Raw genomic sequence first — 15,689 nt, forward strand, 5'->3', positions numbered from 1 at the left:
TGGCCAATAATACAAATTCTAACAGTCTATTCAGTAGGACTATCAGCTGTGTACTGTATCCACCTCCTGCACAACACAACTGATGGTCCCAACCCCATTTATAAGGCTTGAAATCCCACTTATTAAACCTGACAGGGCACACCTGTGAAGTGAAAACCATTTCAGGTGACTACCTCTTGAAGCTCATCAACAGAATGCCAAGAGTGTGTGGAGCAGTAATCAAAGCAAAAGGTGGCTACTTGAAGAACCTAGAATATAAGACATATTTTCAGTTGTTTCACACTTATTTGTTCAGTATATAATTCCACATGTGTTAATTCATAGTTTTGATGCCTTCATTGTGAAGCTATAATATTCATAGTCATGAAAATAAAGAAAACTCTTTGAATGAGAAGGTGTGTCCAAACTTTTGGTCTGTACTGTATATATTTAAGCATTCCCACTGTGAAATACGACAAAGGCCACGTTATGCTGATGGGATGTCTTTTCTTCTTCAGCAGGTACAAGGAAGCTGATCAGAGTTGATTAAATGAGTGCTGGAGTGAAATACAGGGTGATACTATAACAATTTGAGATCTTATTATAACAATTATGCAAATACGAATTCGCACAAAAAAATGTGTCTGTAGATTTGGAGTGCTGGTAAAGGCATCTAAAGGACTTGTAGCTAAAATTACATTGAAAAATTGTTCTTGAAGTACTGAATATAAATGCATGTCACACTTTTCAGATTTTTATTTATATAAAAAAATGAAATGTGTATCCTTTTCCTTTCACTTCAAAATTATGCATTACTTTGGGCTGATCCATCTCAGAATATCTCTCCACTCCCCTAAAAATAAGTTGGACATTTTATGTTGGAACGTGACAAAGTGTGAAAAGCCTTAAGATATGAATCATTTTCAAAGCCCTGGTGATAATTGAAGAATCGTTTAGAACTCGAAAGAGCCGCCCAATTGACCCGGATCCCGGAGAAAATACAAAATTCACACCACCACAACTGCGTGGTCCGTCTTTACGACGTTTTCCGACACTGCCGTGCGTGAATACGCCGTCGTTACCGAGTGAAGTGCGTCTCTTTGGAGCAGATACCGGCTGAGGGAAACGCAACAGCAAGAGAAAATACAATTCACTCGGGGTCATTTCTCCCTGGACCAACTCCGTTCACCGCGCATCCCTCCGCCGGAACATTAAATTTACCTCGACAGCTCGATGTGGAAGCTGGGTTAAAAGAAGAAAGGGCCACGCTGGGGAAGGGAACCAGCTGAAATATCAAACCGAGCTCGTTGGAGGAGCACAGTTGCCTCCCAAAGCGACGCTTTAAGAAAGGAAGGAGTGCACACACTTCAGGCCAAACAGTGGTGAAAATGGACTATGACTTTAAAGTGAAGCTCACCGGCGAAAGAGAGCGAGTCGAGGACCTGTTTGAGTACGAAGGATGCAAAGTGGGAAGGGGCACTTACGGTCATGTGTACAAGGCGAAGAGAAAAGATGGGTGAGTTTGATGAGTAGCAGGCCTCCAGCCAGCCAGCACCCCTCCCTGCCTCCTTCTCCCAAATATATTTAAATGACTTCTCTCGTTTTGGTCCCGTTTAAAGCAGGCTTACTGCTGCACATTCACGTAGACATCATGAATGGACGTGATTTACTGCTGGGACAGTGGCTCTCCCTCTCTTGTGTTTGGTTAACATTAGTAAATTGATGACAGCGAAGGTGCTTATTGGTCGGATTTGGCAGGAGCATATAAGGTTGATGACTTTATAAAGGATATTAAAATAAATAGGTAATAATTCATCCTAACATACATATTTTTTTTCTAAACAGGAACCAGTAAGAGATTCTTACAATATGGTCACCTGAGTATGAAGTATTAAGACTAAAATGTAACCCTTAGGGATCATTTTGTTTGTGGCTCCACCCACAAAATGCGTTTTAGGATTAATAAAGAGATATTATATAGACATAGCTTTCCTTTTTTTCCATAACTACCATTATTAACTTCAGTCCCTACTACGTCTAACAAATATGCATGAATTTTCTGAAATTTGAACCTTTTAAATAACAGTTTTAGCAATTAAAGTACTCTTTAAATTCTCTTTCTATTCTTCATATGCAAATTAGTATTTTTGGGGGGGTGGGTATTATAGGAGACACCAGTTTTTGTGCAAAGTCTTTTTAAAAATAAATAGCTGGACAAAAATATATATATATTCTTTTCCCCCCTTTTTTCACTAGAGGCATGGGGGAAAATGTATATATTGCTTAGAAGTTTTAAAAAAAAATAGCAGCTACCCTCATTCTGATAAATGTTTTACGCTTTTGGTTTTGCAAGGTTGTTAAATTTAGTTTTTCATTTCCCATCTCAAATTAGCAAATGGGTAAATTTACACTACATTGAAAAATGTCTTCATCTTGAGGGAAAACAATAAAACCTGACCTCTGGTCTCCAGCCCTATAGGACCTGAGGGAAAACAGAAATAAACTGCTACTGATATTGTAGTTATAAACTTCATTGGGAATGGGATACAGACTGCTTTAGCTTGGAAAGCATATTAAAGACTTGAAAGAAAAAGAACATCATATAAAATTAATTTAGCCCAAACTATCTGAATTGTTACCCTCTGTATCAACACTGAACATGATGCCTTTTTGCAGTTCTGTTCTTTAAAGAGTAACACCAGTTTAACCAGCTAATATTAGGTCAGTTCGACAATCTACAACATTTACGATCTAAATGTTTTCAGCAGATTCGCACGTTTATTTCCTGTTACATGAATGACTTATTTCAACATGTTATTGATGCATAAAACTTTATTAGTTTTATATTAGGTCTGCAAAACTTCCCTCTCTGTTTCGTCACAATATTTGCAAATAAAATATGTTTAAAAATCTAAGTATTCTCTTGTATTCTAAAGAGAGACTTTTACTCTGGCACTGCATGCCAGAGTAAATAGATAAACAAAGTACAAAGATGGTTAATGAACTCTTAGTCAAACTGACCTAAAAAAACATTCTGCTGGAAACTTCATACGTCATATTTAGCAGAATCTGCAGCTGCACCAGGTATTTAAAGCAGTTTAATGCCGTGTTTAACAACGGCAGCCAAACCCCCAATAATCTGGTCTTTTCTGCTGTGAAAGCTCTATCCGCTTAATGCACAAAGTAGAGCACCAAAACCTTTTTGGAGTTCCTGTTTTCTCTGGTCACCCACAGCAGAGGGGCCAGATGTGGCCCCAGAGCCACAGGTTGCCGACACCTGGGTTAATTAGTCACTATTAATTACCATCTTGTCGGGTAGCCAGCCAGTATTTGGGTGCTTTCGACATGCAGCTTGTTGCTTGCCAACTGTCCCAGCATAATGTTGATAGGAGGGAAAGGCGGAGGTCCTTTTAGTTTCCACACTGTGGTCATCTGTGGTTTGTTTTTTGTTTTTTTATCCAAAAGTATTTACAGACATCCAAATTTGTCTTTCATGTAAGCATGGCAAAAGTGTGGCAACCTTCTTTTAGCCAGCTGAACAGCAGTGCCTAGCAGCAAGCGGGTGTTATAACTGTAGATTTGGGGATGGTAGTTGGAGCCGGATTGAAACCTTACCTTTTCAGGATAACTTTGATTCTGGCACCCGGCCCGGGTTCGTCATTCATGCTTTGTGCAAAAGTAATGTTCAGTTGTGTTAATTGTTAGGCTTTTTAAACTATTTGCATTTGATCAGTAATTGTTGAAGCTTCAAGTGCAAGTATTAACATGGGTGTAAACCAACCTGGATGAAGGTTGGGTTGGATATGCTGCATCTAGTTTGATTTGTATGGATGGTTTCAGCCTTGGTTGTGTTCCAACCTTTCTGTTTGGGCTTTTTGTAGCTCTGTGTAAAACTACGACACTACAGTGTTTAACAGAAGCCGTCTGTTTGGTTAGTCCAGTGGACTCTGTAAGTTTAAATTTTATACTAATTCCACCACCGGAGCGATTTATTCGGTTGTTTTTTTCCCCCTGATTTAATGTTTACGATAAATTTGCATTCAACTGTAACAACATGGACACCTGCAATAAGCAGGACATCAACACTTGTTTGCCCTCATTGAATCTTTCCAAAGGTGAACCTCCTCCCAGTATGAATTCTGTTGCACTAACTGGTTTTCTTCCAGGATTGTCCTCTATACATCCGTCATCAACTATGACCAGCTTCCCTGTCTATGTTGAAGAAAAGCAGCCCTCAGCATAATGCTGCCATCAACATGTTCCACTGTGGGGATAGTATGTTAAGGGTGAAAATCTTTTTATCATAACTAAAGCCCCATTTAAACAAATGTCTGTGCCCTCCGTTTCTGCATTTTAGGTCATTTCTATTTGAAGCCTACAATAGTTAAGGGAAAAACTAGGCTTACTCTAAATGCTGATATCAATTTAATAACCTGCAATATTTTCCATAATTCTCCCGCTGTCTGTAATCAGTATCCTGTGAGCAGACCGAATCTGGGGAGAACATGAGGTACCAAGTCCATGCAGGAGCCATTATCACGGCCTGAACGGTGGTACCAACAGGAACATAAAATAAAGCCCCAAAGTGTTTAAAGATGTTTGTTTTACTGCTGTTTATGAGGCACAGTGAGCTATGTAATTCTGCTGTTTTTTACACTCTGGAGAAGTCACAGAGCTTGGGTTTATGGGGTGCTTTTGGCCAGCCGGAGGGAAGGGGTTAGACAGACCTCTTGCCCTGTTTGTCCCTCACCAGCTGCCACACAGAGTGTGTTTCCTCTCCCTTTCTTATTGTTGAAAGTTTCAGAGGTGAGCTAGATTACACAAATTTGGAGGTAATGCAACTTGGCCCCTTCTCCTCTGTGCCAGCTGCTGCCAAGTGGCCTTGTCCTCCATAGGCACCTCTCCAGGGACCAGCAGTCTGGTCTGGTGTTCATGTCGCTGTGCCTTTCTCTCTGTGTGTTTGTAGGAAGGACGATAAGGACTACGCCCTTAAGCAGATTGAAGGCACCGGTATCTCCATGTCGGCCTGCAGAGAGATTGCAGTAAGAGTTGCTTTGTTTTTTCTGTTTGGTCTGTGAAGGAACGGCTCTCACAGTTCCTCAGTGCTGTAGTAATTTGGGGAAGTCAAAGGTAATCAATGAAAACAATCGAAAATGGGAATTAAAACATTAGCTCTGTTTTCTTACTGCATATAGATTTTAAGTTAGAAAGTACAGTTATTTACCATTTTCTCAGTCATTAATTGCAATAATAAATACAATCTGACTTTCACTGTCATGCATCATTCCTGGCCCGGTCATTCTCTGAATGGTTCTTGTGTTGCAGCTGCTGCGGGAACTGAAGCACCCCAACGTGATCGCGCTGCAGAAGGTCTTCCTGTCCCACAGCGACCGCAAGGTGTGGCTGCTGTTCGACTACGCCGAGCATGATCTTTGGGTAAAAGTGTAAACAGAAACTGGAGCTCAGCTTCATTAAGTATGTTATCTTGTCCTGTGTTCGGGGCAACATGTTGTGCACTCAATGTTGTGTCCTGCATTTCCAGCCAATATTCCTTTTCTATTATCTAAATATTGTATGAGGGCCGCATGATATTAGAAAACCTTGCGACGGCGATGTCAAGTGGGATTTATGACTATTGTCTTCTTTCCTCTCTTTCTCTTCTGTGCTCCCATCGCTCTGTGACCAGTTATTTTACTCCAGTCCTTTGCTATATGGTTATATTAGTATGATGATATATTCATGATCCATTGTGCAGCCCTATATTGTATCCATCCACACTTCCTTCTTCTGTCATTTCTCTCTTTCTTTCTTCAAACCTCCCTTCAGTCCTTCTTACAATCCATCTCTTTTCTATTCTGTCTCTCCTTCCTTCTCTCCTTTTGTAATTCATTCTTTCTTTATTTGCTTCCTTTTTCTGCTCCTTGTTTTGCTTCCCATCCTTCCTTAATGCTTTCTTTCCTTCTTGCTGTTATATCTTTGTATTTCCATCTTTTCTTGCTTCCTTTTGTCCTTCGCTCTTTACTTTTGTACATCCTTCTTTTCTTAGCTGCTTCCCTTTTTTCCTTCATTTCTTTCATTCTTTATGTTTCCTTAGTTTCTTCTTATTTGTTTTCAGCTCCACTTTCCCTTCCATTTTTCCTTCTTTTCTTGCTTCATTTTTTTCCTTTGTCCTTCCTTATTTGTTTAATTACTCCCCTTTTCTCCATCTCTCCTTTCCTTCTTTTTGTCTTTCCATCTTTTCCATTCCTTCTATCCTTCCTTTCTCTTTTCCTTGCTGCCTTTTATTTTCTTCCATGTCTTCTCTTTCATTTTATATACATGCTTCCTTCCTGACTTATTCCTTACTTCTTCCTTCCTTTTAATCCATCCTTCTCCCCTTCCATCCAAATTTATTTCTTTCTTCCATTGCTTGTTCCTTTTCTTTTCATTTTTGTCTCCCCTGCTTTTTTCCTCATTTCTTCTATCTCTTTCCCTGCTACCGTTTTTCCAATTTTTCCTCCCTTTTATTCCTTCAGTTCTCTTTTCTTCTCATCTCTGCCTCTTTCCTCCCCATCTTCCATCCAGAGCTTCTTGCAGAGCCTATCTTCAAAGCCAGACCTCAATAGAAATATCTGCAATAAAATTATTATGGCTTTTTTGTATTTGTATTAAAATTAATTAACTCTCCGAATTTGATTCTGGAACACCTCAGAGTTATAAAATGTCTTTCTCTCTTTTTTTTATATAAAAAAAAAACTCTACCACTGCAGATTTCCACCCATTTTCCAATCAATACACATAATTGGTTGAATATTCACTGCCAAACCTCAATGAAACACACACAGAAACCAAGATGGTCTCCACATTTGGTAGTTAAACCTCAGCTGCATTACAGACTGCAGCTACAGCTGGCAGACTATCAGAGCTGAGTTGAATAGCACTTTCTGCCACGGAGCTGCAACACTTACAATGCCCTTTGAAACAAGTGAAAACATATGGCATAAATATCAGCCTTGCCTCTCCTCCCTGTAGCTAGATTAATGTTTGCAATTTAGCTTACAAAGAAAAGCCATGTATTTCAACCCAAATGTCAATGCATGCTACATCAACTATTATCTTATCTCCCCTCAGCACATTATTAAGTTTCACAGAGCATCCAAGGCCAACAAGAAGCCACTTCAGCTGCCGAGAGGAATGGTCAAGTCCTTGCTCTACCAGATTCTGGATGGCATCCATTACCTCCACGCCAACTGGGTGCTCCACAGAGACCTGGTAAGAGGAGGGGGGGAAGTTAGGCGTTTAGGCGCAAGGAAAAATTAGATCGCTGAGAGGTCAGTTGGGATGTGACCACTTGATTATTACTATAACATTAACAGGTTGAAGACTGGCCATTTATGTAGATAATTAAATACTAAACTGGAGTGCTTTTATTTAATTGTTTTGAAAAAACAACCTCAAGATTATGTGAAATGGTAACCCTTGTGAATAGTGGGATGCAGGAGACTCATTTGTCCACTAGAGGGCAGCAAGAGTTATATTTGCTGAACTTCTGCAACTGAATCAGTCAAAAGTTGAACGTTTGGAATATTTTTTTCATGTTTGCCTTGTCACCATCAGAAACCAGCGAACATTTTAGTGATGGGAGAAGGGCCTGAGAGGGGCAGGGTAAAGATTGGTATGTATGGGGTCAAAATGTTTAGATCTTGTTCATTGTTTTGGTTTGCTTCACCTTTATCGCCCCATATGCCTGTTATGCAGCGGACATGGGGTTTGCACGCCTCTTCAATTCACCGCTGAAGCCTTTAGCCGATCTTGACCCTGTGGTAGTCACTTTCTGGTACAGAGCACCTGAACTGCTGCTGGGAGCTCGGCACTACACCAAAGCCATCGGTGAAGCTTAGTTCTGTTCTGCTCTTGTACATGTGGACTGGTTGTGTTGAGGAAACCCTGCTTAGTATCTGCTCTGCTTTCCTTACAGACATCTGGGCGATCGGCTGCATTTTTGCAGAGCTGCTTACGTCTGAGCCCATATTCCACTGTCGTCAGGAAGACATCAAGACCAGCAACCCTTACCACCACGACCAGCTGGACCGAATATTTAACGTTATGGGCTTCCCTGCTGGTAAGACTCCTCTGCTATCCTCAGAGGGAAATACTCCAAAAGCAACATCAGTTTAGTTAAATTAATCAGATTATTATGCAGTTATTATACCACTAGTTTTAGTTGTGTTGTTTCTTTATCTGGAGAGATGTGACGAGATGAAGACGTTGTCATTTTCCATTCCTGGCTGAGGCTTGTTATTTCCTGAGGCTTTACTTGCTCCGTTTCTGAATGGATTAATGTGGTCTGTGGGCTCTGAACAACAATCCACAGTCTGTGCACAAATACTAAGTAACAAACAGAAACATTTGCTGGCAGGGATACATTTGCACCAAAATTTTCCAGTTCACTTAAGCTGATCCTCATCCCTTTCTGGAGCTCTTTCCATTTAATAAACCAGTTTATTTAAAAGTTCCTCCTTGATTCCCAATAACATTAGGGAAAAAAATGTAATGGTGCCAGTTAAATGGACTGGGGTTTTATTTCAGCGTTTTTAGAGTCTGGAAAAAGTTTGGATTTGATTTAAAGGTTTTCTATATCTGGATAAGAATGGAAAACAGTAGATAGAGTATAGAAATACTAGGTTTATATTCTGAGATCTATCTATCTATCTATCTATCTATCTATCTATCTATCTATCTATCTATCTATCTATCTATCTATCTATCTATCTATCTATCTATCTATCTATCTATCTATCTATCTATCTATCTATCTATCTATCTATCTATCTATCTATCTATCTATCTATCTATCTATCATATCTATCTAATCTATCTATCTATCTATCCTCACTTCTATCCTGATCATATCATACATCCATTCCTCCTTTCTTTCTTGCCTGAGCATATACATCCATCCATCCATCCTTTCTTTCTTCCGATCATATCCATCCATCATCCATCCATCCTTTCTTTCTTCCTGGATCATATCCTCCATCCATCCATCCATCATTGTCTTCTTCCCTGATCATATCTCCATCCATCCACCATCATTTCTTTCTTCCTGATCATATCATCCATCCATCCATTCCTTTCCTTTCCTTCCTGATCATATCATCCATCCATCCATCCTCATTTTCTTCTTCCTGATCATATCATCCAATCCATCCATCCTTCCTTTCTTCTTCCTGATCATAGCATCCATCCATCCATCATTTCTTTCTTCCTGATCATATCATCCATCCATCCATCCTTTCTTTCTTCCTGAGCAATATCATCCATCCATCCATCCTTTCTTTCTTCCTGATCATATCAGTCCATCCATCTCTTCTTCCTGATCATATCATCCATCCATCCATCTTTTCTTTTTCCTGATCATATCATCCATCCATCCATCCATCATTTCTTTCTTCCTGATCATATCATCCATCCATCCATCATTTCTTTCTTCCTGATCATATCATCCATCCATCCATCCATCATTTCTTTCTTCCTGATCATATCATCCATCCATCCTTCCTTTCTTTCTTCCTTATCATATCATCCATCCATCCATCATTTCTTTCTTCCTGATCATATCATCCATCCATCCATCCTTCCTTTCTTTCTTCCTGATCATATCATCCATCCATCCATCATTTCTTTCTTCCTGATCATATCATCCATCCATCCATCCTTCCTTTATTTCTTCCTGATCATATCATCCATCCATCCATCATTTCTTTCTTCCTGATCATATCATCCATCCATCCATCATTTCTTTCTTCCTGATCATATCATCCATCCATCCATTCCTTTCTTTCTTCCTGATCATATCATCCATCCATCCATTCCTTTCTTTCTTCCTGATCATCATCCCATCCATCCATCATTTCTTTCTTCCTGATCATATCATCCATCCATCCATCCATCCTTTCTTTCTTCCTGATCATATCATCCATCCATCCATCATTACTTTCTTCCTGATCATATCATCCATCCATCCATCCTTTCTTTCTTCCTGATCATATCATCCATCCATCCATCCATCCTTTCTTTCTTCCTGATCATATCATCCATCCATCCATCATTTCTTTCTTCCTGATCATATCATCCATCCATCCTTCCTTTCTTTCTTCCTGATCATATCATCCATCCATCCATCCATCATTTCTTTCTTCCTGATCATATCATCCATCCATCCATCCTTTCTTTCTTCCTGATCATATCATCCATCCATCCATCCATCCTTTCTTTCTTCCTGATCATATCATCCATCCATCCATCCATCCTTTCTTTCTTCCTGATCATATCATCCATCCATCCATCCATCCATCATTTCTTTCTTCCTGATCATATCATCCATCCATCCATCATTTATTTCTTCCTGATCATATCATCCATCCATCCATCCATCATTTCTTTCTTCCTGATCATATCATCCATCCATCCATCCATCCATCATTTCTTTCTTCCTGATCATATCATTCATCCATCCATCCATCCATCATTTCTTTCTTCCTGATCATATCATCCATCCATCCATCCATCATTTCTTTCTTCCTGATCATATCATCCATCCATCATTTCTTTCTTCCTGATCATATCATCCATCCATCATTTCTTTCTTCCTGATCATATCATCCATCCATCCATCCATCATTTCTTTCTTCCTGATCATATCATCCATCCATCCATCATTTCTTTCTTCCTGATCATATCATCCATCCATCATTTCTTTCTTCCTGATCATATCATCCATCCATCATTTCTTTCTTCCTGATCATATCATCCATCCATCCATCATTTCTTTCTTCCTGATCATATCATCCATCCATCATTTCTTTCTTCCTGATCATATCATCCATCCATCATTTCTTTCTTCCTGATCATATCATCCATCCATCCATCCATCATTTCTTTCTTCCTGATCATATCATCCATCCATCCATCCATCCATCATTTCTTTCTTCCTGATCATATCATCCATCCATCCTTCCTTTCTTTCTTCCTGATCATATCATCCATCCATCCATCATTTCTTTCTTCCTGATCATATCATCCATCCATCCATCCATCATTTCTTTCTTCCTGATCATATCATCCATCCATCCATCCATAATTTCTTTCTTCCTGATCATATCATCCATCCATCCATCATTTCTTTCTTCCTGATCATATCATCCATCCATCCATCCATCATTTCTTTCTTCCTGATCATATCATCTATCCATCCATCATTTCTTTCTTCCTGATCATATAATCCATCCATCCATCCATCATTTCTTTCTTCCTGATCATATCATCCATCCATCATTTCTTTCTTCCTGATCATATCATCCATCCATCCATCCATCATTTCTTTCTTCCTGATCATATCATCCATCCATCCATCATTTCTTTCTTCCTGATCATATCATCCATCCATCATTTCTTTCTTCCTGATCATATCATCCATCCATCCATCCATCATTTCTTTCTTCCTGATCATATCATCCATCCATCCATCCATCATTTCTTTCTTCCTGATCATATCATCCATCCATCCATCATTTCTTTCTTCCTGATCATATCATCCATCCATCCATCATTTCTTTCTTCCTGATCATATCATCCATCCATCTAGCCGTTATGCAGGTTTCCTATTTAAAACCTGTAGGAATATATTCATTAAATGAGCATAAAACAATTAGGGAATGTGGAGTTTGGAAAAGCAGAGAATTAAACATGAAAGATCTGCAGGAACTCTGTCACCTAAAAGATGAGAGCTAACTTGTGTACATGTTTTACGAGTTCTTTTTAAATATAAAGGTAATGATGTATAAATAATTAATAGACTGCTTCTCAAGCTTTGTTTTATAGTCATTGCTTGGGATAAAAATATGTTTTTGTTTGAAGCTAACTTCAGTCTAAATAATCTTTATTAGAATAAAGATGTAGCGAATTGTAATTTTGTCTTTGTCGTTTGATAGATAAAGACTGGGAGGACATCAAAAAGATGCCGGAGCACTCCACACTGATGAAAGACTTTAGAAGGAACACGTAAGTCTGCAAAACAACCTTTGTCCCAATTTTACAAATCTAAGATCTAAAACAAAGCGGGAGCAAAGCAAAGTGTGTCTGCTGGCAAAAATTCATTTGGAGTTGCACAAATTTTCCAGTCTGAGTTTATCTGGTGGGTTAACATAAGGAATCATTATTATGTAACTCCTTCTCTTTTATAGATACACAAACTGCAGCCTTATAAAGTACATGGAAAAACATAAAGTTAAACCAGACAGTAAAGCATTCCACTTGGTGAGTCTTAAATTAATCCGCTCTGCTATAATTATGATATGCCTTCTAGATTCACACTAAAACTGTGTTTTTCATTACAGCTGCAAAAACTGTTGACCATGGACCCCATCCGTAGAATCACTTCCGAGCAGGCGATGCAGGATCCCTACTTTTTAGAAGAACCTCTTCCAACCTCTGAGTGAGATACAGCACGCTTACCACCAGTTTCTCTTTCTTTTTATAGTTCTAAGCTATACTCACATGATTCAGAGACCTCTTGAATGGGTCACCTGGCTAATTTGAGCTGAGTCATGGGAATAAACATATGAAGGTGACAGCCGTCCTTGCCTTTTTTTCTTCTAGTGTGTTTGCAGGCTGTCAGATTCCTTATCCCAAGAGAGAGTTCCTGACAGAAGAGGAGCCAGAGGACAAAGGAGACAAAGTAAAATCTGTTTATTGTCCTCATTTATTTGGTTTACAGGGCCTTGCGAAATTAGTCATACTTCTTGAATTATTATTTAATCTTCTTTCAAATTTTGCCACTTGTCTCTATTTTATTGGAATTGTATCTAAGTGTGGTGTGCCTGTGTCTCCAGTCTCTTTACGCTGATGTCCCCTAAATAAAATCCGGCGTCATTATTCAGCTAGTTAATAAAGAGAGTCCACCTGTGTTTAATTGTATGTCAGTATAAGTGCAGCTGTTCCATGACGGCCTCAGAGGTTTGTTAGAGAACATTAGTGAACAAACAGCAACATGAAGACCAAGGAGCACAGTAGACAGGTGAGGGGAAAAAAGATCTGGAGAAGTTTAAAGCAGGGTTAGGTTAGTATAGGGCTGCAAACCTGCTACGATATGACCGTCCACCTAAACTGACTGGCTGGGCAGGGAGAGTATTAATCAAAGAAGCAACCGAGAGGCCCACGGTAATCTGTTGACAAGACGACTATTAATCATGAATACCACGAACCTGAACTACATGAAAGAGTGGCAAGAAGAAGGCCTCTGTTGAAAAAAGTAATAAAACGTCCAACTTACAATTCGCCACAAAGCCGTTTAGGGACACAGCAAACATGTGGAAGAAGGTGCTTTGGTTAGGTAAAATCAAAACAGAATTTTCTTTAGGCCTGTGTGACAAAAACCCTAAAACTGCCAATGACCCTGAACACATCATCCCGATGGTCCGCATCATGCTGTGGGGAAGCTTTTCTTCAGTGGGGACAGCAAAGCTGGTCAGAGTTGATGGGAAGTTGGATGGAGCTAAGTACAGAAAAGTTCTGGAAGAAGACCTGTTAGAGGCTGTTAGAGGTTAACCTTCCAGTTGGACAAGACCCTAAACATACAGCCAGAGCTACAATAGAATGGTTTAGATCAAAACATGTTCATGTGTTGAAATTACCTAGTCAAAGCTGTAGGTGGTTTTACAAAGACTCTGGGTGTAAATTCAAATGCATGCCACACGATTTTGCACTACTTTGCTTTGGTCTATACCATAAAATCCCATTGAAATACTTTGGACATTGTGCTGTAACGTAACAAATTGTGAAAATGGTTACAAGTTCTTTTTCCATTCCTTCTTTCAAATATTTTCATTGACAGCAACAAGCATGTTTACAAAATCGTGTTTGGTGTTTTGTAGAAAAACCAGCAGCAGCAACAGGGAAACAACCACACAAATGGGGCAGGTCACACCGGCAACCCTGACAACAGCCACGCCCAGGGCCCGCCTCTAAAGAAAGTGCGGGTTGTCCCACCCACCACTACCTCAGGTGGCCTCATAATGACCTCAGACTACCAGGTGAGTCCCTCTATCCTGACGTCACTCTGCAGCCGCCCAGTTTCTCAAAGCAGCCGACTTTTATCATTGTTGTAAAGACGTACTAGGCCTGTATTAAGGTATTTTTAATAAAACCTTTAAAGGATTTTAGTTTTAGCTTCTTTTTTTCTCATTATGCTAGTCTGAGGGCTAGTTCTGGTTGCCTCTTTAAAGTTGTAAACAACTTAAAAAAATAACAGAATTTGCTGTCTAACAAAAAAACCTCACCTTTAGTCAGAAAGTTACCGATTTGTTGTAAATCGTGTTCGCAAAGCTTAAAAGACATTTCAGAAAACCGAAAATTTTTTAATTTGGCAGTCTTGTTTGTATTTACAGCGTTCAAATCCACATGCTGCCTACCAGAACCCTGGACCAAGCACATCACTGCCCCAAAGCAGCATGGGATACTCCTCTACCTCCCAACAGCCACCCCAGTACTCCCACCAAACCCACCGCTACTGAAACACCCCTCCCTGCACATAAACACACCCATTTCTAGCACACGCACACACACAGCTCTTTCCACGCCCACCTAAACGAATGTACTGAGGGATGTGGAGAAACGTTCCCCATCAACCAATCAACTAACCAACCCCACAGAGGGCGCTATATCTGCAGCAACCTATCAACAAACTTGGCTTGTTCCAGACTATGAAAGGAATCCAGTTTGAGAAACAAAGCATAGAGCCTGATTCGTGAAACGGATAACAGGAAGGGAAAATTAAAAGGAAATGTGATAGAATCCGACCTGTTTCTGTTACTCAGACATAATAAAAACGAAGAATCTCTGGTGTCCTCTCCTCTACTCTGCGACTGACCTTCTCCCAGCCAATTCACCTCCTGTCAAAGCTTGGATGAACCTGAAAGCTGCTATGTGACTGCCAGCCTGGACAGATTCCCAGCCCGTCGGTCCGCCTCTCCGTGTGTCCGTTCATGTGATGGCTGCAAAGAGCTGCTGGGAGGCATGCTGGGTGGATGCGGATCTCCTGCATCTGTTGAGTGGATTTTTTTTCTTTTTATTTTCAAAAGAGGACAAAGAAAAATTACAAGATTTTAATAGTTTATAATTTTATCTGTGGTCATGGTTTTGTTTTCACGGCAAGAGCAGCTTGTCTGAGCCAAGCACTCGGCCACTGCATGCTGTGGTTTGGTTAAAGCCTTAGATTACGTGACGGCAAAACCAACCAATGGCACGGAGGAAGGCCGATGGAACATGCATTGTACTGTAATGTACTGAAATATTTTACATGCAACAAATATCCTGACAATAAAGGTGGAAACATTAAGTTTGATCATTTTTTTAAACTTGTGGAAAAGGCTGCATTTCTCTAGATTACAACATATAAGAAGGCACTTTAATATTTTCTTTAAAACCACTACTACTTTTTAAAAGATATGCAAAAGTCACTTATTCTTTGATATAAAATACAGAATTATATCAGTTTTTCGAAGCTAATGACATATGTCAGAGCACAACAAAATGATCTGCTTAGTTTTAAAATAAGGTAAAGGCAGCTTCAGGTACAAGTAATACATAGTACTGGAAGCAGTGTTCCTTAATGTGAATTAGGAGGGTTGGTACTGTCCAGATGCTTGGGGGTAGTTTACATATAACTTCTT

General features: G+C 39.6%; 1 protein-coding gene across 1 annotated transcript; it reads left to right on the top strand.

The window, feature by feature from the left end:
• The first annotated feature begins 996 nt into the window (after positions 1-996).
• On the top strand, positions 997-15,355 carry cdk8 (cyclin-dependent kinase 8). Its single transcript, XM_047350610.1, has 13 exons — positions 997-1,495; positions 4,946-5,021; positions 5,305-5,415; positions 7,090-7,230; positions 7,576-7,633; positions 7,717-7,848; positions 7,937-8,080; positions 11,952-12,021; positions 12,204-12,276; positions 12,357-12,454; positions 12,619-12,697; positions 13,893-14,051; positions 14,406-15,355. The coding sequence occupies exons 1-13, from the start codon at positions 1,368-1,370 to the stop codon at positions 14,529-14,531; spliced, it is 1,395 nt and encodes a 464-aa protein (XP_047206566.1). The 5' UTR covers positions 997-1,367; the 3' UTR covers positions 14,532-15,355.
• Positions 15,356-15,689: the final 334 nt, after the last annotated feature.

Source organism: Girardinichthys multiradiatus, chromosome 21 (genome assembly GCF_021462225.1).
Source record: "Girardinichthys multiradiatus isolate DD_20200921_A chromosome 21, DD_fGirMul_XY1, whole genome shotgun sequence".
Lineage (NCBI taxonomy): Eukaryota > Metazoa > Chordata > Actinopteri > Cyprinodontiformes > Goodeidae > Girardinichthys > Girardinichthys multiradiatus.

What these genes read in the sequence shown, in the direction of transcription:
- cdk8 (XM_047350610.1), top strand. Translation starts at nt 1,368, where the DNA reads ATGGACTATGACTTTAAAGTGAAGCTCACCGGCGAAAGAGAGCGAGTC. An exon ending in CGTTATGGGCTTCCCTGCTG is followed by an intron (nt 8,081 to 11,951) that starts GTAAGACTCCTC and finishes GTCGTTTGATAG; the next exon opens with ATAAAGACTGGGAGGACATC. An exon ending in TAATGACCTCAGACTACCAG is followed by an intron (nt 14,052 to 14,405) that starts GTGAGTCCCTCT and finishes TTGTATTTACAG; the next exon opens with CGTTCAAATCCACATGCTGC.